Source organism: Neopsephotus bourkii, unplaced genomic scaffold (assembly GCF_033783945.1).
Source record: "Neopsephotus bourkii isolate Nb327-2 ecotype Australia unplaced genomic scaffold, CSIRO-AGI_Nbou_v1 NB_1373, whole genome shotgun sequence".
Taxonomy (NCBI): domain Eukaryota; kingdom Metazoa; phylum Chordata; class Aves; order Psittaciformes; family Psittacidae; genus Neopsephotus; species Neopsephotus bourkii.
This window is the reverse complement of record NW_026901852.1, coordinates 2,308,623-2,333,223: the sequence shown is the minus strand read 5'-3', so window position 1 is coordinate 2,333,223 and position 24,601 is coordinate 2,308,623. Positions and strand designations below refer to the sequence as shown.

General features: G+C 48.4%; 2 protein-coding genes across 3 annotated transcripts; both read left to right on the top strand.

Moving 5' to 3' along the window:
• The first annotated feature begins 249 nt into the window (after positions 1–249).
• KAT14 (lysine acetyltransferase 14) lies at positions 250–18,252 on the top strand. 2 transcript variants are annotated; one of them, XM_061367081.1, is made up of 10 exons: positions 250–505; positions 3,168–3,286; positions 5,346–5,467; positions 7,432–7,613; positions 8,446–8,862; positions 9,792–10,363; positions 10,888–11,024; positions 11,529–11,704; positions 14,634–14,824; positions 17,777–18,252. In XM_061367081.1, exons 1-10 carry the CDS (start codon positions 250–252, stop codon positions 17,948–17,950), a joined length of 2,346 nt encoding a protein of 781 aa, XP_061223065.1. In that variant the 3' UTR covers positions 17,951–18,252. The 2 variants fall into 2 exon arrangements, with proteins under 2 accessions (XP_061223065.1, XP_061223064.1); XM_061367080.1 differs by having other exon boundaries at positions 8,443–8,862.
• A 1,752-nt stretch (positions 18,253–20,004) lies between these two features.
• Positions 20,005–24,045, top strand: LOC133219731 (baculoviral IAP repeat-containing protein 3-like). The gene is made up of 5 exons (XM_061367246.1): positions 20,005–20,145; positions 22,326–22,664; positions 22,765–22,874; positions 23,028–23,145; positions 23,839–24,045. Exons 1-5 carry the CDS (start codon positions 20,005–20,007, stop codon positions 23,920–23,922), a joined length of 792 nt encoding a protein of 263 aa, XP_061223230.1. The 3' UTR covers positions 23,923–24,045.
• Positions 24,046–24,601: the final 556 nt, after the last annotated feature.

Here is a 24,601-nt window from a genome sequence, read left to right as displayed (position 1 = left end):
GTTTGATTAAAGATGTTTGGGGATCACTGCAATATAAGTACTTGCAAGTATTTCAGCAAGGAGAGGTAATCTGTGGAAGACTGGGTTTTTTTGTATAGGTTATAATTTACTCCCAGAAGCTATAGTGTGGTCACAGAACTTTTCCTTTGTCATTGGCACTTTGACTGTGGAGACTGCTGGCGCATCCAGTGTGGGTGTACTTGTCAACGCATAACAAGAAGTTATTCCTCCCCACAAACACCATCTAGGATGGCTAATAATGTCCACATGAGTGGGCTGCTGAGCCGTCATGATGATGAAGCCACCAGGACCTCCACCTCAGAGGGCCTGGAGGAAGGTGAGGTGGAAGGGGAGACTCTCCTGATTGTTGAGTCTGAGGACCAGGCCTCAGTGGATTTATCACACGACCAGAGTGGGGATTCCTTGAACAGCGATGAAGGTGACACGTCCTGGATGGAGGAGATGTCCTATTACTGTGAGAAGTGCCAGAAGTGGATACCAGCAAGTAAGCTTGCCCATTGTTTTGTGTCGCGTTGCTTTCATTGCTGTGTTGGTTGTTTGCACGGTGTCCTGCATACCTGTTTTATGGGGCATCCTTTGTTTAGCTGTATTTCATCTGATGTTGAAGGAAAACAGTGTTCTGCAGTGTACCCTTGCAGCCCAGAAACCAACCGTATCCTGGGCTGCATCTGGAGAGCATGACCAGCAGGTTAAGGGAGGGGGTTCTCCCCCTGTGCTCTGCTCTGGTGAGACCTCCCCTGCTGTCCTGTGTCCAGCTCTGGGGCAACAACACAAGAGGGATGTGGAGCTGATGAAGCAAATCCAGAGGAGGCCATGGAGATGCTCTGAGGGCTGGAGCACCTCTGCTCTGCAGACAGGCTGAGAGAGCTGGGCTGGTTCAGCCTGGAAAAGGGAAGGCTCCAGGGACACCTTACAGCAGCTTTCAGTGCCTAAAGGGGGCAACAAGACAGCTATTATTCTGAGAAAGGCTCTCTTGGCATTGCATGGAGCCCTTCCAGCCTGATGCCAGCCAAGCCATGTGTGTTAGGCACTTCAACCCATTAACTGCATGCATGTCAAGAGCTGGCATTCCATGTAAAGAAATGGGATTGTCTTTAATTACTAAAGAACAAGTGTAGGGCTTCAGAAACATGCACGCCCTCCACAGACTTCCCAATGGTGTGTTTAGGGAACTTTAGCCCAGGAACTTGGCCTCTGCTTACTCAGATAGTGAGCCCTGCTGTGAAGCTCTGTAGGGGAAAAGGGCTTTAAAAGGGCTTTGGGATGGGGTTAGTTGTTTTTTGTTTGTTTGCTTGTTTGTTTTGTATGCTTTTTCTGGTCAGTTTGTCACATCTGTGGAGCATATGGCTAAATCTCAACCTTAACGGTTTCCTGATATTGTGAATTTAAGCTAGCTTTCACAGAAGTGTGTCCAGCCTGTAGCAGGTCACTCTGGGAGGCACTTGGAGCAAACTGCAGAACTTGATCCCTCTGCTGCTGCTGCTTGACATAAGATACATGCTGTTAGGAACTAGGAACGTGACAGACCTGACTTGACTTTGTAAATTCTGGATTATCAGGTCTATTATTAGCTGCAAAAGTGGGATATGGGTATGTGCTGGCTGGGGTTTGTGGTGGTTTGGGGTTGGTTTCATTGTTTTTTGGTTGTTGGTTGGCTTATTTGTGGCTAGAAATAGCAAACTCTTCAGGAGGTACCTGCCTTGCAGTTAAGTCAGAGCTGTCCTGTTTGTCACCTTAGAGTTTGCCAACAGTCACAGTTGTAAAAGTCTCCTCTCAAGGGGTGTTAGTGAATGTTTAGAAGTTAATGTAGTGAAACCAGCATTGTACTATTAAGATAGTATGCAGTTAAAGGGAGATACTAACTTGAAATGTATTAATAAAAGGAGCATTAAAAGTGGCATTGGAGCACTTGATTTGACACTCATTTTGTTTTATTTTGCAAAAGCGTTCCTCTCTCTTGTTGCTGTGGAACAAATCCAAAGAGCAGAAAATGCCAATCGCAGAGCAGGGGTAACTAGATACAAATGTGCCAAGTAAAGGAGCTGGAGAAGGGAAATACTGTTCTCTTTGCTAATTGTTCAGGTGTCAGTTGTCACTTGTGAGCATCACCACCATGCTCAGACAAATAATCGCTTTTATGTTTAATTGCCATGTGGAACTTTTGTTAATCTACTCAGTGAGGGCTTCCCCCCACCCCCCCCATCAGACATAGGCGCAACTCTGGTTGTCAGGTTCTGCAATTCACTATGAAAGCAGAGCATCTGTGTATTACAAATGCTCTGTCTGATGCCGTTGTACAGTAAAGGAGTTTTTCATCCTGTTAGAGAAAGTCCTGATTGAGATGGTGGTTTTTGCTCTACTGCAGAAACACTGAATTAATACCTGTACCTTTGGGTGTGTGGGGTTGGCAGGGTTAGCTTTACACAGCAAGGCATGTGCTGAAGTTCTCTGCTGATTTGGGATCTCACATATCAACTGCAGTAAAGAGAAAATGTTTCCTGATAAAGTTGGGCTGTTCTTTTGGCTCTCAGTCTGAGAGAGCTGTGAAGACGCATAGCAGTGACTGGAAAGATGACATGGAAGATAATGCTTGTATGTTCTGATAGCCTTTGTGCTCACATACTGTTTTTAACAGGTCAGCTTTTATTTTTTTTAAAGCAAAGGGGAAAAACAGTTATTTATTGACATATGTAGAATCATAGAATGGTTTGTGTTGGAAGGGACCTTCAAAACTCCTCTAGTCCAGCCCCCCTGCAATGACCAGGGACATCTTCAACTAGATCAGGTTGCTCAGAAACACATCCAGCCTGCCCTTCAATGTCTTCAGGGATGGCACATCTAGGCTATCTTGGGGAAGCAGGAAAAAGAAATGCATCAGAAACAAGGAGATCCTTGGCTTTGTACCTGCATTGAGATGTTAAGTAGAATGCCCCTTTTTTGATGCCTGTGTTTTTCAGTTGGTTGCTGCTGGCTGCTGTGGCTGTGAAATGAATCCATCATAGTGAGTTCTGATGCTTCCTGTGAACAGTCTGGGTCTCTGGAAGAAAAAAGTTCTTTTCTGCCTGATGTAGGCAATCCAGATCTCCTTTGGAGCACTTCTTTCTGTAAAAGGGCCGAGAAACTGATTTTTTGCCTGTTCATTTTAGGTCAACTGAGAGAACAGCTCAGCTACCTCAAAGGAGATAACTTTTTCAGATTCACTTGCTCCGATTGCTCAGAAGATGGGAAGGAGCAATTTGAACGGCTGAGGTTAACGTGGCAACAAGTGAGTAAAACATTTGTGCCGGCAGAACAACCACAGGACATTGTAAAATTGATGTTTGTTGTGTATGTGCTACCTAGAAAAAGAGGCTCCAGGTATAGGTAATAGTGAGACATGTGAATGAACTTCAGCAATGAATTAGCTAAGGATTGTCTGCGTATTAGAACTTGGGCATTTGGCAGGTAAATGGCAGGATAATCATACAAGCCGCATGCCTTGTTCTTATTTTCCTTCCTCCTTATGTTATTCATGAATTCATGGCTTCAGGCAGGTTTGGGAAAGCAAAGTGAATGCAGTTTGGCTGCAGGGCATGAACAGCTTTTTGTGTATATGAGCAAATGTAAAACTAGTGAGGTAGCAATGTACAAACAGAAAGCTTGCCAGCTCCCTCAACACAAATCCCCAACTGGGCTGCTTACTAGCAACAGTCCTCACTGAAATTTGGTGTTTCAGTCACTTAAATACCTGAGCAATCAAATTTGCATTATCAGCAGCCGCCCTTTGGGTACGCTGATGCAGGTCATGGGGCTCTAAGCAGGGCACTGGAGGAGCAGTCTCTTTGGAGTGGCATGGGGAGGAAGGGTTGGACAAAATCAAAATGGGTGAAGAAGAACATTGACTAGTGAAGCAACTGTCTCTTTAGGCTTCCAGCAGCCAGAGCTGCTGCTGCTTCCAAGTATGTTAAATTGAGGGAAGTCACCAAATCAATTTACCTGAAGTAATGGGGACAGTGATTTCTGGATTTATTTGGTTTTCATAGTATGTGGCCTCTACAGAACCTTATTTTTGGCCATTTGGAGAGAGTGGTTTGTGAAGTCCTTAGAACGTGTCCCACCTGAATTAAGAAGAAAAAACAAAAAAGAAACTCCAAAATCCTAGGTAAACAGTTATCAAACTAAAAGGGGTTACAAGGCAGAACTAGAGTACAGGGGACATTAAAGCTGTCTGTATTTCCTCATTTTGGCATCTTCAGCAATGCATTCCAGAAGGCTATGGCCCACTGTGGGAAAACCCATTTCCTTGAGAAAACACATTCAGGCTTCTTTGACAGCGAGGATTAAGTCCCTGCTGGAAAAAGTGTCCACTATAGCTGTGTAATGGTTGAAAGACCATATAATCCCAGACTGGTTTGGGTTGAAAGGGACCTTAGAGCTCATCCAATTCCAACCCCCTGCCACAGGCAGGGACACCTTCCACTAGACCTGGTTGCTCCAAGCCCCTGTGTCCAACCCAGCCTTGAACACTGCCAGGGATGGGGCAGCCACAGCTTCTCTGGGCACCCTGTGCCAGGGCCTCAGCACCCTCACAGGGAAGAATTTCTTCCTAATGTCTCATCTAAACCTCCCCTCTGTCAGCTTAAATCCTAGCTGATTTTATTTGTATTCAAATAAATTGGGTAAGTTGGGTAATTTTAAATTGGCCCTCATGAATTTACGTAAAAAGATGTGATACTTTTTAGACCTGCCCTGTAGTTTAGGTGTTCAATAGTTCTGGCTAAATTTGGTTGTGAAGCACACGAACTGAGGTGTAAATGGATTGTGTTCAATGAAGATCACCTGGAGACAAACCAAATTCTTTCAATACCCTGAAAAATAAGCAGATATGTAATTTTACAGAGAGTTTAAAGTCTGTCCAGTTTGAAATGTAATAGTTAGTATCTAGAGAGAGCACTGTCACTGTGTTCCTGATGGATTAGGTAGTGGGATTACTTGTGACCCTTTTTTGGAAGGACTTTTCCGTACAGGCCCCAGTTGTGATATAATTCATTTATACAACCACTGCAAAAGCTTGGATCTCAGTATAAACCTGCATAACTGGGCAGCTTGTTATTCCCTTGGGATGCAGAAATCTCGGGGGGGAATGTGCATCTAACAATAGAAAGACGAGAATGGGCAACATGAAAGCGGGAGGAAGATGAATTGCAGGAGTTGCTTGTGAGATGTTGCAAAAGTCATTTATAAATGAGGGAGCAGAGATCTGTGTGTGTGTGGCGGCTCCGGGGGGCCATTCAGAATGCAAAGCAGGGACGATTTTCACTTGTGTCCAACGCTTTCTGTTCCAGGTTGTCATGCTGGCGATGTACAATCTGTCACTGGAAGGAACGGGCCGTCAGGGGTACTTCAGATGGAAAGAAGATATTTGTGCTTTTATTGAGAAACACTGGACTTTCTTACTAGGGAACAGGTAAAGATGTGGTGTTTCCTGAAGGTCTGGTTGGTGAGCCAAAGGAATTAAAACATGTTATGCAGATAGACAAGTATCGTGGTGAATTTGGTGATGTCTCTGTTGAGCCTCACTGGTGGGGAGACTGGAGGATTTAACACTGAGAACCTGAATGTAGGCATAAGGGGTACTCTTGAGAAAGAATAAGCATAGTGTAGTGAGGCAAAACAACACCAAGAATGTCATATAAAAACAATGTAAGTACATATATTCTTATCTTCATTCAGGTAGCTTATGGGGAATGGCTTTAACCTGCCACAGGGGAGATTTAGATGAGACATTAGGCGGAAATTCTTCCCTGTGAGGGTGCTGAGGCCCTGGCACAGGGTGCCCAGAGAAGCTGTGGCTGCCCCATCCCTGGCAGTGTTCAAGGCCAGGTTGGATGGGTCTTGGAGCAGCCTGGTCTAGCGGAAGGTGTACCTGGCTGTGGCACGGGGTTGGAATCGGATGAACTAGTGGTCTGTGACTGACTTCACAGCTTCTTTTCCTCCCCAGGGATTTCTCTTTTGTAAGTTCTGGCCTTTGTCCTTAACTGGATTGGCTCATTGGCTTGCTTTCATTGCTTGTCTGTGCCTCCTTGCTCTGTTCTCATAAATGTTAGTACTTGTCCCTGCTGGAAGCCAGGGGGACCCTGGCAGGAAGGCAGCTGAAGGCCCCTTGTCCCTCACCTAGGGAGTTATCCCCTCGCAGGGTTTGCTGCAGCCTTTTGAGACCTGCCCTGGTGACTGAGCACTCCTTGCTCTGATTAAAGTTCAGACGAAGCGATTATTGGCCTCAGCCATAGTTTTCCCACTTTCCTGGACAAGCCACTGGTGGAACAGGGACAGCTGAACCATGTGTAGAGGTTCGAGGCATTCAATGCTTCGCTTTTTTGGCATGTTTAACACATGCTTATCCAGAACAGCTTATCCAGACTTACTGGAACAGTTCAGACAGTTATCTGGGGCACCTGAGTTTAATCTCCCACATTTTAAGGTTGGTACCCCAAGATGTGTAATTGCAATGCTCACAGCAGTGAATACTTGCTCAGCTCAGCCTAGCCTGGTACTGATGGTTTCCCCAGTGGTGATGTGCAAAGACAAGAAGGAATCCCAAGACCCTATGCAAATATGGGTTTAGACTGTACACCATGAACGCAGCTCTCCAGTATCTGAGAGGTTACCTCTGTTATTGGCTATAGGGGCAATTTTTTAATGTTTCTTTTCACTTCCTCCCTAAACAACATCTTCGTCAGCACTTAGAGGAACAAAAGGTGCTCAGATACCCAGTAGAGTATGTGGTCCTGCAGAGTGAAAGGCTTAGAAAGCTGGGCTTGTTCAGCCTGGGGAAGAGAAGGCTCTGAGGACACCTTAAAGCAGCTTCCAGTGCCTAAAGGGGCTGGTAAGAAATCTGGAGAGGGGTTTTTGACAAGGGCCTGTAGGGACAGGACAAGGGGGAATGGGTTTAACCTGACAGAGGGGAGACTGAGATGAGACATCAGGAATAAGATCTCCCCTGTGAGGGTGGTGAGACCCTGGCACAGGTTGCACAAACTGTGGCTGCCAGTCACATAGATTGTTTATAGGATGGTTTGGGTTGGAAGGGACCTTAAAGCTCATCCAGTTCCAATCCCCTGCCATGGGCAAGGACACCTTCCACTAGACCAGGTTGCTCCAAGTCCCATCCAACCTGGCCTTGAACACTGCCAGGGATGTGTCCCACCAACCACAGGGTTTTTTTTGGGAGGGATAAGTGAGGGTGTAATCAGCTTTGGCTGCTGGGGCTCTGGTGGCAGCGTGGATCTCTCTTCTGTAGGCTTGGCGCATGGCAGCTCATTCACAAAACAATAATTGCACTGTTACCATCTTGGTGAAGGAGGAGGCTTCAGGATGAAAGCAGAGTGACAAGTGGGGACCTAACGCTTGTTTTCCTCTCTCCCACCATAGGAAAAAGACCTCAACATGGTGGAGCACAGTTGCTGGCTGTCTCTCTGTTGGGAGCCCCTTGTTTTTCCGCTCAGGGGCACAGGAATTTGGAGAACCTGGATGGTGGAAACTGGTTCATAATAAACCCCCGACAATGAAACCTGAAGGAGAGAAGCTGTCTGCATCTGCGCTGAAGGCAAAAGGTAACATCTTGCCCTGATGGTGTGTAGGGTCCTGTCTGAGCCAGAGCTGACAGAGCTGGAAGGCATGAGAAAAGCTTACTTAAACCCATGTGTCTGTGTGCATGGTCAGTTTCTTAATTTCACTGTGCTCTAACAGTAGACTTAAGGAGACTATGGTGCATATACTGTAGTGTGAGAAGGCTGTTAAATTTGATTAGCCTTCTGCATTGTAATAGGTGATTTACAGGGTTTGGAGATCTGTGCAGGGTTTTTGTTTTAGAATCATAGAATCATAGAATAGGAAAGGACCTCAAGATCATCAAGCTCCAACCCCCCTGCCATGGGCAGGGACACCTCGCTCTGAACCATATCACCCAAGGCCTCGTCCAACCTGGCCTCGAACACTGCCAGGGATGAAGCATTCACAGCTTCCTTGGGCAACACATTCCAGTGCCTCACCACCCTAACAGGAAAGAATTTCCTCCTTATATCCAATCTAAACTTCCCCTGTTTAAGTTTGAACCCATTACCCCTTGTCCTGTCACTACAGTCCCTAGTGAAGAGGTTTAGCTGACATCTCCAACTTCTCTGCTCCCCTTTACCTGGGGAGGGTTTTTTATCTTAGTCACTAGGTGCAAATCCCCTTCTGTGCAGAGGAGCAAGATGGGGGCTTTAATGAGGCTTTAGTGGTGCATTGGTTTTATCTTGTGTGTCCCAGAGCGAATTTCTTGGATACACTGAAAATGCATCCTCTAAGATTTGTAGTGATTGTGTTTTTCTGACCGTGTAGAATGCATGCAGTGGCTTCAGGAGCTCAGTGTCTGCTATAATAAGCAAACTACTTCTTTAGCAGCTTCCAAGCCACCTCTGGATCCCATCATTACGGTGGAAGGACTCAGGAAGCGGGTAAGCCGCAATCCAGTTGAGTCAGCCATGGAGCTGAAGGAGAAGAGATCCCGCACTCAGGAAGCCAAGGAAATTCGGAGAGCCCAGAAGGAGGCAGCTGGCTTCTTGGACCGGAGTACCTCTTCCACTCCGGTTAAATTCTCTAGTAGAGGCCGTCGTCCCGATATCGTCCTGGAGAAAGGAGAAGTGATTGACTTCTCCTCCTTGAGCTCCTCTGATCGCACTCCTCTGACAAGCCCTTCTCCTTCCCCATCTCTGGACTTCTCTGCTCCTGGCACCCCGGCCTCACATTCAGCAACTCCCAGCCTTCTCTCGGAAGCAGATCTGATCCCAGATGTCATGCCACCACAGGCTCTGTTTCACGGTAAGAGATGCCTTGGGTTTAGTTTAATAATCACAGAATCCCAGACTGGTTTGGATTGGAAGGGACCTTAAAGCTCACCCAGTTCCAATCCCCTGACACAAGCAGGGACACCTTCCACTAGACCAGGTTGCTCCAAGCCCCTGTGTCCAACCTGGCCTTGAACGCTGCCAGGGATGGGGCAGCCACAGCTTCTCTGGGCAAGCTGCCTCCCTGTCCATCCCTGCTGTGACTGTTATTCTCATGGCAGTAGTTCCAGTAATGTTATAAGTTCGAGCATCCCAATTAACAGATGTTGGATTCTAGATGGGTTGCAAAGCAGTGATGCAGGCTGAATGCTGTTTGCTCCTTAAGGATCCAGACCTCAATCCAGTTGGTAGAGAATAAAGCACTTCTTTGTGGAAGTGATGGATGGAAGGATGAATGGAAGGAAGAATAGTCAGGCTCTGTAGTGGGACAAATCCTGTGCTTCAGTAGCTTTGGATTGTTCCTTCAGATTAAGCAGAACTTGTCCAGGTTATGCTTGCTGAAGATACATCTCACCAGCTGGACCATTTGATCCCCAGTCTTCAGGAATTGTCAACAGGTCAATGTTTGTCTGAGAGCCTTGCCTTGCAGCTCAGAAGTGCTGTTTTCAGATGCCAAACTGCAAGACACCTTAGGAGGAGGTGACCTGAAATCGGCCTCCCAGTGGTGTCTCCTGTCCAAAATCAGGAGGGCCAGAAGTCTGTAGACCACCATATACTTGTACATACACTACTACATATGGAGTGTGTTGTGTAAACCTGCATTGTTTCTCCTTAGTAGAGAGGAAATAGATGCTCTTTAAGGTCCAGCCCTAACCATTCCGTGGAATGTCTTGTAACAGCCTTTTTGAAATGGGGCTTTGATATTTACATTTTTAACCTGGGTTGTTTTTCTCTGTTGAACAGATGATGAGGAGATGGAAGGAGATGGGGTCATAGACCCAGGAATAGAGTACGTGCCCCCTCCCAGTGGGACAGGCGGCGCTGGCACTGTGCTAGCAAGTAGGAAAAAAGTGAAGACAGTTGAACAAATCAAGCAAGAGGTGGAGAGTGAGGAAGAGAAAACAGAGAGGATGGAAGGCGACAGTGAAGATCCTGAAGAGTCAAACTCATCGCTGCAGGTGAGGGGACGAGACAAGAGGAAGCCGCAGCTGGAGAAGGATGCTAAACCCAGAGCTCCCAAGCATACCTCTGTTAGCATCTATGAGGAAAAGCTGCTGCTGAAGAGACTGGAAGCCTGCCCCAATGCCATGAGCATGACCCCGGAGGCCCGGAGACTGAGGCGCAAGCTGTTAGTCAGGCAGGCCAAGAGGGAAAGAGGGCTGCCACTCTTTGACTTGGACCAGGTTGTGAATGCTGCGTTGCTCTTGGTTGACGGGATTTATGGAGCCAAAGAAGGAGGTCTTTCCAGGTCCCCAGTAGGGCAAGCAACGTACAGAACTACTAGCCAGGACTTCAGGATCTTGGACAGATACCAGGTGAGCTTTTCCAAATCTAAGTGAGCTTTTGGCACTGACAGGTAACAGTGTCGCCTTGAGGTTATCTGACTCCCAAAGTGAAAAGGGTTATGAACAAGACTCATTTTGACCTGAGGCTGTGTCCCCACCAATGCTGTCACAAGCCCTTTTCTTCTTGGGACATGCTCGTACAGCACAACCGTCTGTCAGTGTCAGCACCACAAATGTCTATGTCTTTGTACTCCAGCCCTGCCCAAACACTGATGGTGGAGGCCTGGAAGCACTCAAAGAAGCAGTTGATCTTTCATGTGATACAGGAGGAAGATCACTTGCAGTGCCTTTCTGAGTGATGTGTGTGGCTCATAGGTTTGGGTGCTGAATCCAAGAGTACCAAGCGTAATCTTCTGAGGTGGGACCATCATGCTGTGGCTCCAGTCCATCCGGTCACATTGAGAGGCCCTTATACCCCCTCTGTTGATGTGTCTCCTATGTTAAGTCATTGACTGATGTTCCTGAGATGTTCTGCATTGTTTTTGTACATACAGACAATGCTGCCTGCCATGAAGGGCTATCGACAGCAGACCACAAAGTTCCTGTATCGACTGGTAGGCTCGGAGGACCTGCTGACAGACCACAGCATCGTCAGTCCTTACACATCCCGTGTGCTGAAACCTTACATCAGGTACAGGTGGTCAGAGGTTGAGTCTGAATTTGCTCTTGGCTTGTGAACCAGCAGCCCACAGAGGGGGACACCTTGGCCAGTGCTCCTTGCTCATCCATATACAGCCAGTCATAACCCTGAAGGGGCAGTGGTTGGTTTAGCTGAGGATTCGAGCTGGCTCTGCACTGGGAAGGGGAATCTCCAAAAGAGAACAGATGCAGGGCAGAGAGGGAGTCACAGAAGTCTTGCAGTGCAAGTTGCACCTGCTTTTGGGTCAGAACCACGATTTCCTTGCTCCTGCCTGTTAGGGGAGGCTGGCTTGGCTTGCTGCAATCCAAAACATGTCCTGGCCTCTGACACAAGGGTGGTTTTGCTGAGCTGGGTGCTGTTTTCCCAGTTGAACGAAGAATCTATTCTTTTGTTCCTAGTTGAGCGTGTCAGGAAGTATTTCATGGGCAGAACCCATTCAACGGCAGTTTCTGTTGCTCACTCATGTTTTGTGTTTGCTTTTCATGTTACTGGCAGGCGTGATTATGAGACAAAGCCCCCAAAACTCCGGCTGCTGGCAGAAATCCGGGCGTATCCGCACAGGAATGATCTCAACTGGAAGGCTGAGCCAGAAGCACCCGTGGATTACTGCTACGTTCGCCCTAATCACATCCCCACTATAAACTCCATGTGCCATGAATTCTTCTGGCCTGGTAAGATTCCTTCAGTGCTTGGCTTTCAAAGAAGGAAGTGGTTTTTTTCCCAAAAGAAGTATTCTTGGGCTCCTTTTTGCTTCAGTTGGTGTCTGGCTCCGTTCTTAGAAAACCATTATCTGATGTCCTAGGAATGCAGCCGAGATGGAGACATGGGCTTGGTGTCTTTGTCTTTTGAGATCGTTTAGAACTGGGCAATTAGGCCCGAATTAGCAGAGCACTTGAAGAAATAGGTTGTTTTGGGTAACACTGTTGATGGCTACAGGAGTAGTCAGTTAGGAAAACTAGACATCCAGTGAAACAATTGGGGCTGAAGTAACCAGTTTTATACCAGAGATCTACTGCTCATTAGCTTCATGAGAAAGTTTCTTCCTAGCAACCATAAGCTGGATATGTTGGAATGAAATTTAGGAATTGCACTTCAAACTGCAGGCTTTATTGTGGTGTCCTTTATTTCTTCAAGCCTCAGTACTTGCAAGGTAAGGGAAAGCTTGGGTATCGATTTTTTGTGTGTCATTTCTTGAACTTAGGCTCTTTGGGGACAGTGTCTGCCCTTTATGGGGGCAGTTATGAGGCTGCAGTCTTTACTCCTGAAATAATAATGGTGATGTTCATGTACTGCATGGATCAGCTTCTGATCAGCAAACAGCACGGCAGACTAATTAGGAAAGCCGGGTACAAACAGCACACACCTTTCTTCCAAGTAACTGTTTGCTTTGTGTTTTGATTCAGCAGATAGTGATTCAACAGGGCTTGTAGTTCAGCAGTGCTCCTGCTGCAGTCAGGATGGGCGCTCTTTGTGCTACTCACTGTCCAAATTGTACCATTGTGGGGGAGATAAGGAGGAGTCCCTTCCCTTCCACAAGCTTTTAGGAGCTCGCTTGCAGTCCCAATGGAGGCTGAACCCCTTTGTCATAGTCTCTCCTCTCCTGATAATGCATTTGAAGTTCTGGCCAAGTTGGGTTGCACCTTCATTAAGCTCTTCAGGACTCACCCTGTTTTATTTCGTGTAAGAAGCGTGGGTGTGTTCCACCTGACTGTGAACTGTTCATCATTAAATCAGAAGCTGGCACTCCCATCAGCCTTCAAACGGGAATCGGGATCTCTTCCATGGTGTACGTTCTCTGAGGCTGGGATTACATGATTTATTGCACCTTGGTTGTGTTTTAGCAGGAGAGGTGAGTGAGGAGGTTGATACTTCAGGAGATAAAGCACAGTGCCTTTGTGGATACAAAGGGTTTAGCTCCACAAGGGGCTGGTACAAATGAGGGGGGTGGGATATGCAGCAAGCACTGTTCAGAGAAATAGCTGTAATTCCACCTAAGTTTAGGCATGCAAAGCATGTGTGCTTGGGGATGCTGTGGTCAGTAAATGACTCCTTAGGTGCGCTCAGTTGCCTTCTAAAAGTGATGCTGTAATGGACCGAATTCTTAAGTTTTGGGTGCTTCACCAGGTGTGGTGAGCCCAGGCCTCAGTCCTTCCGCCTGCCCTAATCCTTCCTGTCAGAGCTGCTCTTGTTTCTCACAAGGCAGAAACAAGTTTGCAGGTAGTTACTGCAAATGAGCTGATGTGAAGCAAGATTCCCCCTTGTCTCTCACGGTATCTTGTGCCTTCATGCCCTAACGGGAACCATCTCCCCAGCAGATGAGTGGTAAACCATACTGAGCTAAGCATCTTCCGACAGGAATAACCGCGTGCTGAGGGGACGGCACCATTCCATAGACGCCATTGTGCTCAGGGCAATGCAGTGTTCCTGTTCAGACATGCTGTGAGGCACTTCACAGTCAATTGCAGCCTTGAGATAATTAACACGGCTCCTTATTGCCAATCGATTCCTCCCACTCACTTCTCCCAGCTTACTCCCTTGTTTGTGCCTGGTGCCTTATGGAGCCTTGCCTCTCATCAGGAGTGATAATAAACATTACTGGAAAACACACTGTGCTGCTTTGTTATCCCAAATAGATCTGTGATGGCCAATTTGAGGCTGAAACTAACATTCTTGGAGCAGCTCATTTAGGGCCTGTCCACACAAATTACAGAGCAGTCTTCTGTGCCTTGAACTGCACTGCTTGGCCTTGACATGCTGTGTGAGTGCTGCCAGGCTGCTATCTCTTCTGATAGCATAGAAAGCTGTGGTCAGGTTCACAGTGCAGCTCCACAAACAGCTGAGTGTGCACAACAGGAGGCAGCAAAAGATCAAGGCCAGGTTACCTTAGGCGGTTGTGCTACCAAAGCTGAAGCCCAGTTTCACATCTGCTGCATCTGGAGGGAGTTTGCAGGAGGAACAGGATGGTTCACCCAGTGCATCAGGCTGATGCACTCTAAACCAGCCCCCTTTGCTTGTCTGCAGGCAGGTCCTCGGCAGCTGGCACAGGAGTCGTGTACATCAACCTGGTGCTGACCCAGCCCAGGTGAAATGGAGAACCAAACCCCTATCATTAATCTTACTGCAGCCTTTAAGAGCCCCAGGCAAGAGGCACAAGCTTGCTAGGACCCAATCCAGCAAACATTTGCACATGCGAGTACCTTTATCCAGGTGCATATTTGGAACCGGGTCCTTAGCAGAGCCTGCTGATACAGCTCACAATACAAAGCCAGGAAGATGAGCTGGATGCTGCGATCGTGTGATCTTTGTTTTAAGCCATACTGCTTGAGAGAAGGTGCTTTTGAGTTTTTAGTTTCATCCTCGAGTTGTTTGGGAGGAAAATCAGCTCTGTTTAGTTTCTCTGTGCAAGAATCCCCACTAGTAAGCAGGTCTCATTTTGCCCGTGTGTTTTGCTGAAGCATCTCTCAATATCAGAGCTTTGAAATTAAGGTGAAAGGAAGGGATCAAGTGAGTGTTTCTAAAAGGCCTTACACTCCTGAATTTCCATGCGAGTGTGACACTTTTGGTTTGCAGTGCTTCCACCTGCTGTTTCTCTCTCCATAGGAATCGATTTGTCAGAATGCCTGCAGTACCCAGACTTCAGTGTTGTCGTCCTTTACAAGAAAGTGATCATTGCCTTTGGCTTTATGGTGCCAGATGTGAAATACAACGAAGCTTACATCTCTTTTCTGTTTGTTCACCCTGAGTGGAGAAGAGCTGGGATTGCAACCTTCATGATTTACCATCTTATTCAGGTAATGAAAAAGTCCCATGTTTCTGCTAGAGAACTGGCTCTCCCTCCTTCCTTGTGTGCACACATGCAAATATTAGAGTAGGTAGTGTTGTGTTCTTCCCTTCTGGCTCTTCCCCTTGCCCTTCCTCTGCTTACATTGCACACATTGTCAGCAGCCCATGTCCTGTGGGGAGAAATCACTTCAAAATAGAAACTACAGTGTATTTAATAGAGTAACCATACTGGTCAGGTCCTGGGAGCTAGTGAGATGCTGTAGGCTTTGACTGTTGGGGTTAGCTTTGTGTTCTTCAGTGCTCAACAGTTCTCATAACAGTAATACCATAAATTTGGGGCTTAAAGGAGAAAATGAGATCATAGGGGGAGGTTCAGTTAGAAGCTATTGCAGCTTTCTTGGCTGCACCTGGATGTTTATTCCATGACCAGGGCCGTTGCATTAAATCACTTACTGATCTTAATCATTCTCTTTCGTTTTCAATATCCTGGTTCAAATCCAGCTCCATTGAAGATAAAGAATAAGTGTTTGCAACCTCATTCAAATTTGTTCAAACTGGCTTGTACTGGGCTTTGTTCCATTGGGATACTTGGGAAAATTAGTCGGAGCTCACTGAACAGGTGGAATTAAAGTAGTTAAACTTCATTAAATCTCTGTGTGAATACTGTTATTCAGGTGGCCTTAATTCCAGTCACTTTCTTGAATTAAATAGCAGGAAATCCAGCTTAATTCTCAGTAAGGATGCAGACATATGTCCTGTTTGCAGCCAAACTGTGCCTCTTCAGGACCCACAGCTTCACCACTCCCTGAACAGTCTTGGCAGAGCTGCCGATACGAAACATTTCTTAACTTGTTTTACTCCAGATGAGCTGCACTAGCATTAACTCGCCATTCAAACTGTTTTTCCTCAGACTCATTTGGCTGGAGAGAGGTAGGGAGTGCTGGCAAAGCCTTGGGAACAGTGATCTGTACCTTGGAAAAGCAGATTCCACTGCAGGTGGCTCTTCTGGCCCACTCCTATACATCTCTCTGCAGTGTCCACCTCTCTTTGCTCTATGTGCTGATGCAGCGCATGAACCAATCTGCTTTAAATTCAGCCCTTAAGTTTCCCAAGCATCCCTGTGTAAAGTGTTTAAGTAAATCTCCCTCAACTGTCGTCTGTTGATGTGAGGTGTCAACACCTAGTGAGAACAGGCACAAGCAACGTGCCAAGGTTTGCAGGGATCCAGCAGCTGGATCATGCCTCTCCAGCAGAGTTGGGATGTGCTGGCAAGCGAGCTACAGAAAATCATCACAGCTTTTTGTAGGGCATATCACAGCCAATGAACCTGATTCTGCTTGCAGGTACATAGCATAAAGTTACCAGGGGGGTTGGAACTGGATGATCTTCAGGTCCTTTCCAGCCCTAACTATTCTATGTTGAGGAGAGGGCCAGGCAGGTTTGAGGCTGATGAGGCTCACTCGCAATGACAGGTCACACTAGGTTTATTTTTCCATTGTCAACTGTTTGTCAGTGGTAGAAGGCTTTTAGTCATGGAGGAGAAGAAATGGTTCTTCTGACCATTTGTTCCTTGACCTGCAGATTGCAGGTGATGCTTCGCAGCCTGCTTGGGCTAACACTGGGGTCTGCCCTCTGTAGCAAGAGTCACTGTCATACACTGTTGGGATACTCTGAATACCTGAAAGGAGGTTGTAGTGAGGTGGGGGTCAGTCTCCTCTCCCAAGGAACAAGGGACACAAGAAGAGGAAACGGCCTCCAGCTGCACCAGGGGAGGTTTAGGCTGGATATTGGGAACAATTCCTTCCCCAAAGGGCAGTCAGGCATTGGAACAGGCTGCCCAGGGCAGTGCTGGAATCACCATTCCTAGAAGGGTTCACAAACCGTGTAGAGGAGGCCCTTAGTGCCATGGGTTAGTGGTGGCCTTGGCAGTGCTGGGGAGCAGTTGAGCTGGATGATCTTGAAGGTCTTATCTAACCTAAAAGTTTTCTATGACTGTGATTGTCTTTTTGGATCAGTGTGCTGAGTTTGGGGATGAATTCTTAGGAGCAGCATAATCTAACAGAAAATGTGTTGTTGCAAATGGTGCCTTGATGATGAGTTTGTTGTAAGAAGTTATCCTCTAATGCATCTGGCCCAGAGAACCAGACTGCATCTTAATGATCTCGTTCCAACTTCCCTTCCCCAAAATGGCCTCCTGATTATATTCCCCCCATTAAATCCCTATGAGAGCCCTCCCTTTAAATGATCTGCCTTGGAAATTTCCTAAGGGGTGGTGCTGTTCCCACGTAGGCTTATAATAGTGTACATAGAATGCTATTAAAACACTAGATGAAAGCAGGAAAGCTTTATTATACCGGCATCTTTATCAGAGAGCTGCTGGTTAGAGTAATCTGGGATCTTGTAGGTAACTTTAGCTGTGCCATTTGCCGTCTGAACTGAGTTCCCTGCCTTCTCAGGACTGCTGTGCCCTGAAGGATGGGAGAGGAGCTGGGTGGGATAGACAGGAATTCCAGCGTGACAGCCCAGAGGTGTGCTGGTCCCAGAGCTCGGCTCTGCTGACGGGGAGGAGTGGGGCGCCTGATCCTCTGGCATGTGTTGCCTTTTCTGCAGGCCATTGTTAATAAGTATTAGAGACCTTTGCTGTGCTCTGAGGTTGCTTTTAATTAACAATTACTTAGCAATTGACAATGGAAAGCTGACAAATTATAATCCAAATGCCTGCTTTCATCGTCGGGGATTCCACACTTCCCAGAAACAAAGGAGCGGAGGAACAGCAGCGCTCCCTCTGCTGTTGCTATGTGTGGTAACTTCTGTGTTGGGGCCTGCAGTTTTCTCACGTTTCCTCAGTAACCTGAATACCTGAACTGATGAATCTCTTCACCTCCGCATTCCCCCAGAGGCTGTCTCATTCTGTTGCTGTGATACTTCTTTCTTTTCTCCCCCTTCTCCTCCCTTGGCAGACCTGCATGGGCAAAGACGTAACCCTTCACGTCTCTGCAAGCAACCCTGCTATGCTGCTCTACCAGAAGTTTGGATTTAAGACCGAAGAGTACATTTTGGACTTTTATGACAAATACTACCCCTTGGACAGCAAGGAGTGCAAGCACGCCTTCTTCCTCAGGCTGCGGCGCTGATCCATGTTGGGGGGGCTCTGGAAAGGCCAGTCTGTCAAGCAAAGAACTACCACGGCTTTCAGTGGAGGATGCTGGCTGCCATGTGAGAGCTGGAGCTCACTGCTGCCTTTATCCCTAGGACGTTGAGTGTCAACAGTGTTGTGTGATAAAACTGCAAAAAGAGGATCTGTTCCTATTGCTCCGAGGGGAGAGGCCTGGAAATGCCAACCGGGACCTGCTGAAACCACTGGAAGACTGAAATTCTTTATGGGGAGTTTTTGTGCCACTGTTTTGGAAAGCCTCGTTGGCAAACAGAAACCCCCCCAACGAAAAATGGTTGTCGCTTCAGAGGGTGTCACATTTTGAAACCTGCCCCAAAAATAGCCACAGGTTTTTTGGGTTTGTTTATGGGAAATGAACATCTGAACTTAACTCCTCCGGTGTTTCTGTGATTTGATTGCTTTGTTAGGAACCCTGTCTTGAATCCGTGAAGGGAAACAAGTTCCTGGTGCCCCTAGCTGGAAGCGCTCTTTAGGAAAGCTCTGCACTTGCCAGAACAGCAGTGCTGGAGCCATGCTTTAGGAATAATGAAGAGCGTGTGAAGTCCTGTTCTTCCCCCGTGCGAGGCTCTGTGAGGTGTGTGTCCCCCGCTCCTTCACGCCTGCCTTCCTTTTCCCTCGTTGGCCCTGTGCTCACTGTGAAGTTTTTGTAGTGCCAGTGTTTGGTGTTCAGAACAAGATGTCAAGCGGGTTTTGCTGCACATCAGCCCCTTGGGCACAGCTCTAACCACAGAGCCAGCCTTGCAGCTCAGCGCCCACCTCCTCCTGCTACAGATGCTCTGGCTAGAAGAAAACCAGCACAGAAGTCAGTGGTGATGGCTGAAATGCAGGCTCTGGTTTGTAGAAGCAATCTGCAGCTTGGAGGGAGGGAAGGGTAGAGGTAGGCCAGTTCCAGTCTCTGGAAGCATCTTGGCTGGGATTTCATGGCTGTAAGTATAAGAGAAGAGCAAAGAATAAATAGGAATAAGCAAGAATTAAAAGAGCACAAACCCCAGACAGTTTCTCTGGTAGTGGGGATTGGTCCTTTTACAGTTTAGCAGCTTCTCTCTCTCCCTGACTTTTATTGCAGATGAACAGCAAGCAGGCAGTGTGCTGCCTGACCAAAGGCCAGCCTGTGCGTTTTCAATACGAGTCACATTCACTGTTCTGTTCCTTCCACATCAAGCCTTATAGAGATCTGCACAAGAAATGTGACTTCTTTATTCTTAATCCATTGTGTATACCTGCCTGTAGTAGTAGTTGCCTTAATGAAGTCTTCATTTTGGTAACAGCAGAGACAGACACACGAAGTGTGTCTTTGTGTAGCCTATGTACATCATCACCAAAACAAAACCAGTGTTAGTGGGAGGGGAAAGGAACCCATCCAAGTGCACATTTCTGCCTGCTATATGACTGTGTGAAGTTCAGTGTTACTGATGTTATGAGTTAGCTGTGCTTGGAAGGAAAAAATACCTGTCTTTATGAATGGAATTAAAGCCCTTCCCGTGGAAAATCCTACCTGTAGTCATGCTGTTTGTTAAGCTGTGTCTCCATCAGCTTATTTCACTGAAGTCTGGCAAACTTGAGGGTGCAAAGCCTGTGTATGGGCAGCAGATAGCAGGAAACCCCTTATTCCTTTACTGGGCACCCACATAGAAGTCACACACGTGCAGGCCCCAGCAGGGCGTTTCCTTGCTAGCCAGGAGGAGGAGATAAAAGAAAGTGTGAAGAAGATGAGATGAACGTGATGTTCTGCATCGTGTTCTTAAAGGTGGCCATGAAGATTTTGAGGAGCTTCTTGTTCTATGCTAATACCTCCATGGCTTTGTCTCTCAGAGGGGAAAATGCCAAGTAGAGAAGGTAGAAGAACAGCACTGGGATTCCTGCTAATTCGCTTGTATTTCTTGGAAAATTGGCCAGTTAACGGCTGTACCTGTTATATCCCACACTCCTGGGGCTGTAGGCTTAAGTTTTGATCCCTTAGTGTTTTTGTGTACTCCACACCCTGTTCCTTAGTGCTGCCTGTGAAAATGGGACATGCCTTTGAATTGCTTACTGCGAGATCCTTCCCTGGTCTGGGTGAAGCTGAATAGCTGTGACCCAAGAAGACTTCCTGACTTGCAAAGGGATCCCAGCAAACCAGGACTGAAGGGCACTGGTGAAGCCTACCTCACTGATGTAGGACACTGATGTGGTATCTGTGCGTTACCTCCTCTCAGCAACTCACCCTGTCTGTAAAAGGGGATTTCTTCTGCTCTGCTGGCTGTATGGGTGAGCACAGAGGTGCTACTCAGCAAGCAGGAATTCAGCCCCTGCTTCCAACAGGAGTCTCCTGAGGACAGGAGGTTGAGGCCGGGCTGGTAACTGGCAGCGTGTGAAGTCAGGTGTGCGATCTGATAGGAGCTGGCAGCCCTGGGGGAACGCCCAGCCTTGCCAGGGAGCAATGCCTGCCCTCATGAGGTTGGCACCAGGATTAGGCAGCCTTTGGAGTAGCTGTAAAATAGCTGCTGCAGCTGCAGAGCTCGTCTGTGGCTGCACAAGGACCACTTCCAGCCTCCTCTCAGGAGAACATTTCTTCCCCAGAATGCTGACTAATGAATAATGCTTAGCAGCTTAAGGCCACGCTGCTTGAACAGCCACGTGCAGCTGGTTTTCAATGCAATGGATGAGGTTCTTCCAAGGCACGTGGTGAAACAAACTGTGTGCTCATAGCCCTCTGCTTCCCTCCGTGTCACGCCGTGGAGATGAGTTATGTTAGCTGTGATTGAGAAGCCAGCATCCACCCCGCTTCATGACACAATTACTCCATGCTTCCCTGAGCTGCACAGCGAGGGTAGCAGCGATCCCAGTTGCCAAGCACATCCCGGTTTAGCAGAACAAAGTTTTCCTGCAGAATAAAGGTGGGACCTCACCCTGTCCTAGTAAGGCAGCAAAGCCTGAACCTTTCCACGTGCTTGTGTGAGCTTTGATGCTTCACAACCAGGAAGGTGCCTACTGTGGTCAGCTTCATCATGCTTGTTGATCTACAGTGTCCGAGCTGGGTAAATACTGGGATCATGCTGCATAGTTGTCAGTGATTTTGTAGGAGTCATACTTTGCAGTTTACTTTGAAAGAGAAGTCGCTTCCCAGGGAGTCCTGAGGCTGCTGCCATAGGTGCCGAATGCTTCTTTTCAGGTTAGATTCAGTCTGGGGGAAGAAGCAGGAGTTTGGTCTGTTTGTTGCCACCTATAGTGTAAGGATGTGCTTCTTCACAGCCCCACCTGCTTGTGAGGATGAGCAGCTGAGCTGAGATGTCTTTATCCCTCATCTCTGCCTCCTGTCCTCACATCAGCCTGCTGCAGAGGTAACCTGGGAGGAGATAATCTAGAGGAGATATCTCTGCGCAAACACTCCCTGCCATGTCGGACAGCGCAGGAAACCCAGCCCCTGCTGCTGTGATGGATGAGTAGCTGCTTCTCCCCCGCAGAACCAGCTGCCTCTTGCCCCCGTGGCTGTGAGCCAGATTGCCAGGTCCCGCTTCCTTCCCCAGGCAGAGGCAGTGAGCTCAGCCGCTCCTGCTGCCCGCGGGAGGGGAAGAGCCGCGCTCTGTGCCAGCAACAGGCGGTCACCGCCACGGAGGAGTGGGAGCAGCGCTGTGCCTAGCAGGACCCTTCCTGCTGTGCTGCTCTGCCAGCTCTGTCAGTGGGGGAACCCAGGGCAACTTCTTATGGAATGGAAAAAACAGGAAAAAAAGGTCAAACTGGCAAATTTGCCCTCTTCCCTGATGGACTTGTGCTGGAGGCTTTAGAGCATCCTTTTTCCAACTGGCTCACACTATATCATAGAATCCCAGACTGATTTGGGCTAGGAGGGACCTTAAAGCTCATCCAGTTGTGGGACACCTTCCACTAGACCAGGTTGCTGCAAGCCCCTGTGTCCAACCTGGCCTTGAACACTGCCAGGGATGGGGCAGCCACAGCTTCTCTGGGCACCCTGTGCCAGCGCCTCAGCACCCTCACAGGGAAGAATTTCTTCCTAATGTCTCATCTCAATCTCCCCTCTGTCAGGTTAAAGCCATTCCCCCTTGTCCTGTCCCTACACGTCCGTGTCAAAAGCCCCTCTCCAGGTTTCTTGTCACCCCTTTAGGCACTGGAAGCTGCTCTAAGGTCTCTCCTTAAGGAGCCTTCTCTTCTCGAGGCTGACCCAGCCCAGCTCTCTCAGCCTGGCTCCAGAGCAGAGCTGCTCCAGCCCTCAGAGCATCTCCATGGCCTTCTCTGGACTCGCTCCAACAGCTCCATGTCCCTCTTAAACGCTGGTGCCTCACACCTCAGGCTCCTCGGGAATTACAAGGGTGCTTCTTGCCTGCCCTTGCCGGCAGCGCTGTGTGCGGCGGGGCTCACTCCTCCGCCCGGGCGGAAGGGCAGTGCTGGGGAGCAGGGCTCGCACCTCAGGGTGGTTCACGGGGGCCCTCAGCCAGCAGGGCAGGGCGGACCCGCGGCCGCCACCTCAGCCCCGGGACTACAGCTCCCGGCCTGCCCCGCGCCCAACAGCCGCTCCCGGCCTGCCCCGCGCGCCTGCCCGCCGCCATTTGAACGGAGCGATGGTGGCCGAGGAGCTGCAGACGGTTGAGGAATGGCGCTCGTATCTGGTCTGCACCCGCGCCGCCACCTTCCGCAACTGGCCCTTCCTTGAGGGCTGTGCGTGCACGCCCGAGCGGGTGAGCCCGGCGGGGGAGCGGGGCGAGCTGGGCGCGGCGGGGCTCGGCGGTGGGCGCTGATGGCTCCTCCCGCCCTGCCTCTGATCTGCTCTGCTCGCAGATGGCGGCGGCAGGGTTCGTGCACTGCCCCAGCGAGAACGGCCCCGACGTGGTGCAGTGCTTCTTTTGCTTCAAGGAGCTGGAGGGCTGGGAGCCCGACGATGACCCGCTGTGAGTGCCGCGGGTGTCCGCGTCCCCTTCCCCCGCTGGGTAGAATTGGGCCTCCCCGGTGCCGGGGGGTGTGTGTGGGGGGAATGGTGGCGTGCGCTCTGTTGTGAGCTGCTGCCCTTTGGTTTTGCCTGGTTTTCTCTTTGCTCCTTTCAGCGAGGAGCACAAAAAGCACTCTCCGCGCTGCGCCTTCATCTCCCTTCAGAAAGATCTGTCTAAGCTGACGCTGCAGGAGTTCTTGAAGCTGGATAGAGAGCGAGTGAAGAACGCAATTGTATGTACATGTCGGCACTGTGATGTTTGCCGCACCCCCGCGATGCTGGAAAAGTCATTTTTACAAGTTTCTAGTCTTGTAATCTTTTCCTTGGCCTCTTGGTTCCTTGCCTCAGTGTTTCCTGACTGGTTCTGTCTCCTTTCCCAGTTCTCAACCTTTACCTCATGGGAGATGTAGAATCCCAGACTGGTCTGGGTTGGAAGGGACCTTAAAGCTCATCCAGTTCCAACCATCTGCCATGGGCAGGGACACCTTCCACTAGAGCAGGTTGCTCCAGCCTGGCCTTGAACACTGCCAGGGATGTGGCAGCCACAGCTTCTCTGGGCACCCTGTGCCAGGGCCTCAGCACCCTCACAGGGAAGAATTTCTGCCTAAGAGCTCATCTCAGTCTCCCCTCTGTCAGGTTAAAGCCATTCCCTTTCTCCTATCCCTGCAGGCCCTTGTCAAAAGCCCCTCTTCAGATTTCTTGTCACCCCTTCAGGCACTGGAAGCTGCTCTAAGGTTTCCCTGGAGCCTTCTCTTCTCCAGGCTGAACCAGCCCAGCTCTCTCAGCCTGGCTCCAGAGCAGAGCTGCTCCAGCCCTTGGGGCATTCTTGTCTTCTGGACAAGGCTTTAGTATAGCCTGCTTTCCCATCAAAGCTGAATGATGCTAAATTGAGTGGTGGACAGTAATGTTATTTTTGTTCTCTGCAGAAAAGAGGGATTTCTCTGAAGGTGAATGATGTTCAAGATGAAGCCAAGACCGTGCGTCGGGCAATAACGAGTTTCGTTTCCTAAGCTCCTGTGGCTTCTTGCTCACCGGTAACACCCTCTGATGTGTGCTCTGGCACTGCTGCTCTGATGGATGGCTGTTTCCTGGACTGCTTTCAGAATGGCCAGCCTTGTCAGAAGCAGACTTGAGGATCTGATGCGCTACATACATCATATTTCTTTTTAATGCAGGGGTTCTCCTGTCCTTCCTGTTAAGGATTACTACTTGTCGCTTTATTTCTTATTTTCTATTTTTTAAACTCAGCTGTTTCTCCTTTAGAGATCCAAAGCCTTGTGTTTCTTGCAAGGGTTGGAAGGCACTTCCATTTTTATCCTGAAACTACCAATGCTTTCAGATGCATTTGGCAACAAAGAGGGGAGGGAATTTTAAAAGTCCTTTGGGGTTTGGGATTATGGCTAATAATGTCTATCATGCCAAATCTTAGTGTGTCTGGTACCCTTGTAAACCTCTGTTTGTAGCTGTTTCTGACTCATGTTGATGCTTTTAGAAATTAAAGTTGAAGGTAAAAGAGCAAAGTTATTTTTACTCTGTTTTCTGGTGGACAATTTAGTGCAATGTGATGAGCTGCACGAAACGCACTGTGAAGTTCACATTGGGAAACAAGCTAATGAGAGTACAGCTTGCAGTGCTACTCATCTTTCTTGTGTACCCTTTAGGCACTGGAAGCTGCTTTAAGGTCTCCCC

Excerpts from the sequence above, each read along its gene's own strand:
- LOC133219731 (XM_061367246.1), top strand. The coding sequence starts at position 20,005 with ATGCCTTTGAATTGCTTACTGCGAGATCCTTCCCTGGTCTGGGTGAAG. Across the intron at positions 22,665-22,764 it reads GTGCGTGCACGCCCGAGCGG|ATGGCGGCGGCAGGGTTCGT; the intron begins GTGAGCCCGGCG and ends CTCTGCTCGCAG. Across the intron at positions 23,146-23,838 it reads AGCGAGTGAAGAACGCAATT|AAAAGAGGGATTTCTCTGAA; the intron begins GTATGTACATGT and ends TGTTCTCTGCAG.
- KAT14 (XM_061367080.1), top strand. The coding sequence starts at position 250 with ATGGCTAATAATGTCCACATGAGTGGGCTGCTGAGCCGTCATGATGAT. Across the intron at positions 506-3,167 it reads CCAGAAGTGGATACCAGCAA|GTCAACTGAGAGAACAGCTC; the intron begins GTAAGCTTGCCC and ends TGTTCATTTTAG. Across the intron at positions 11,705-14,633 it reads CCATGAATTCTTCTGGCCTG|GAATCGATTTGTCAGAATGC; the intron begins GTAAGATTCCTT and ends CTCTCTCCATAG.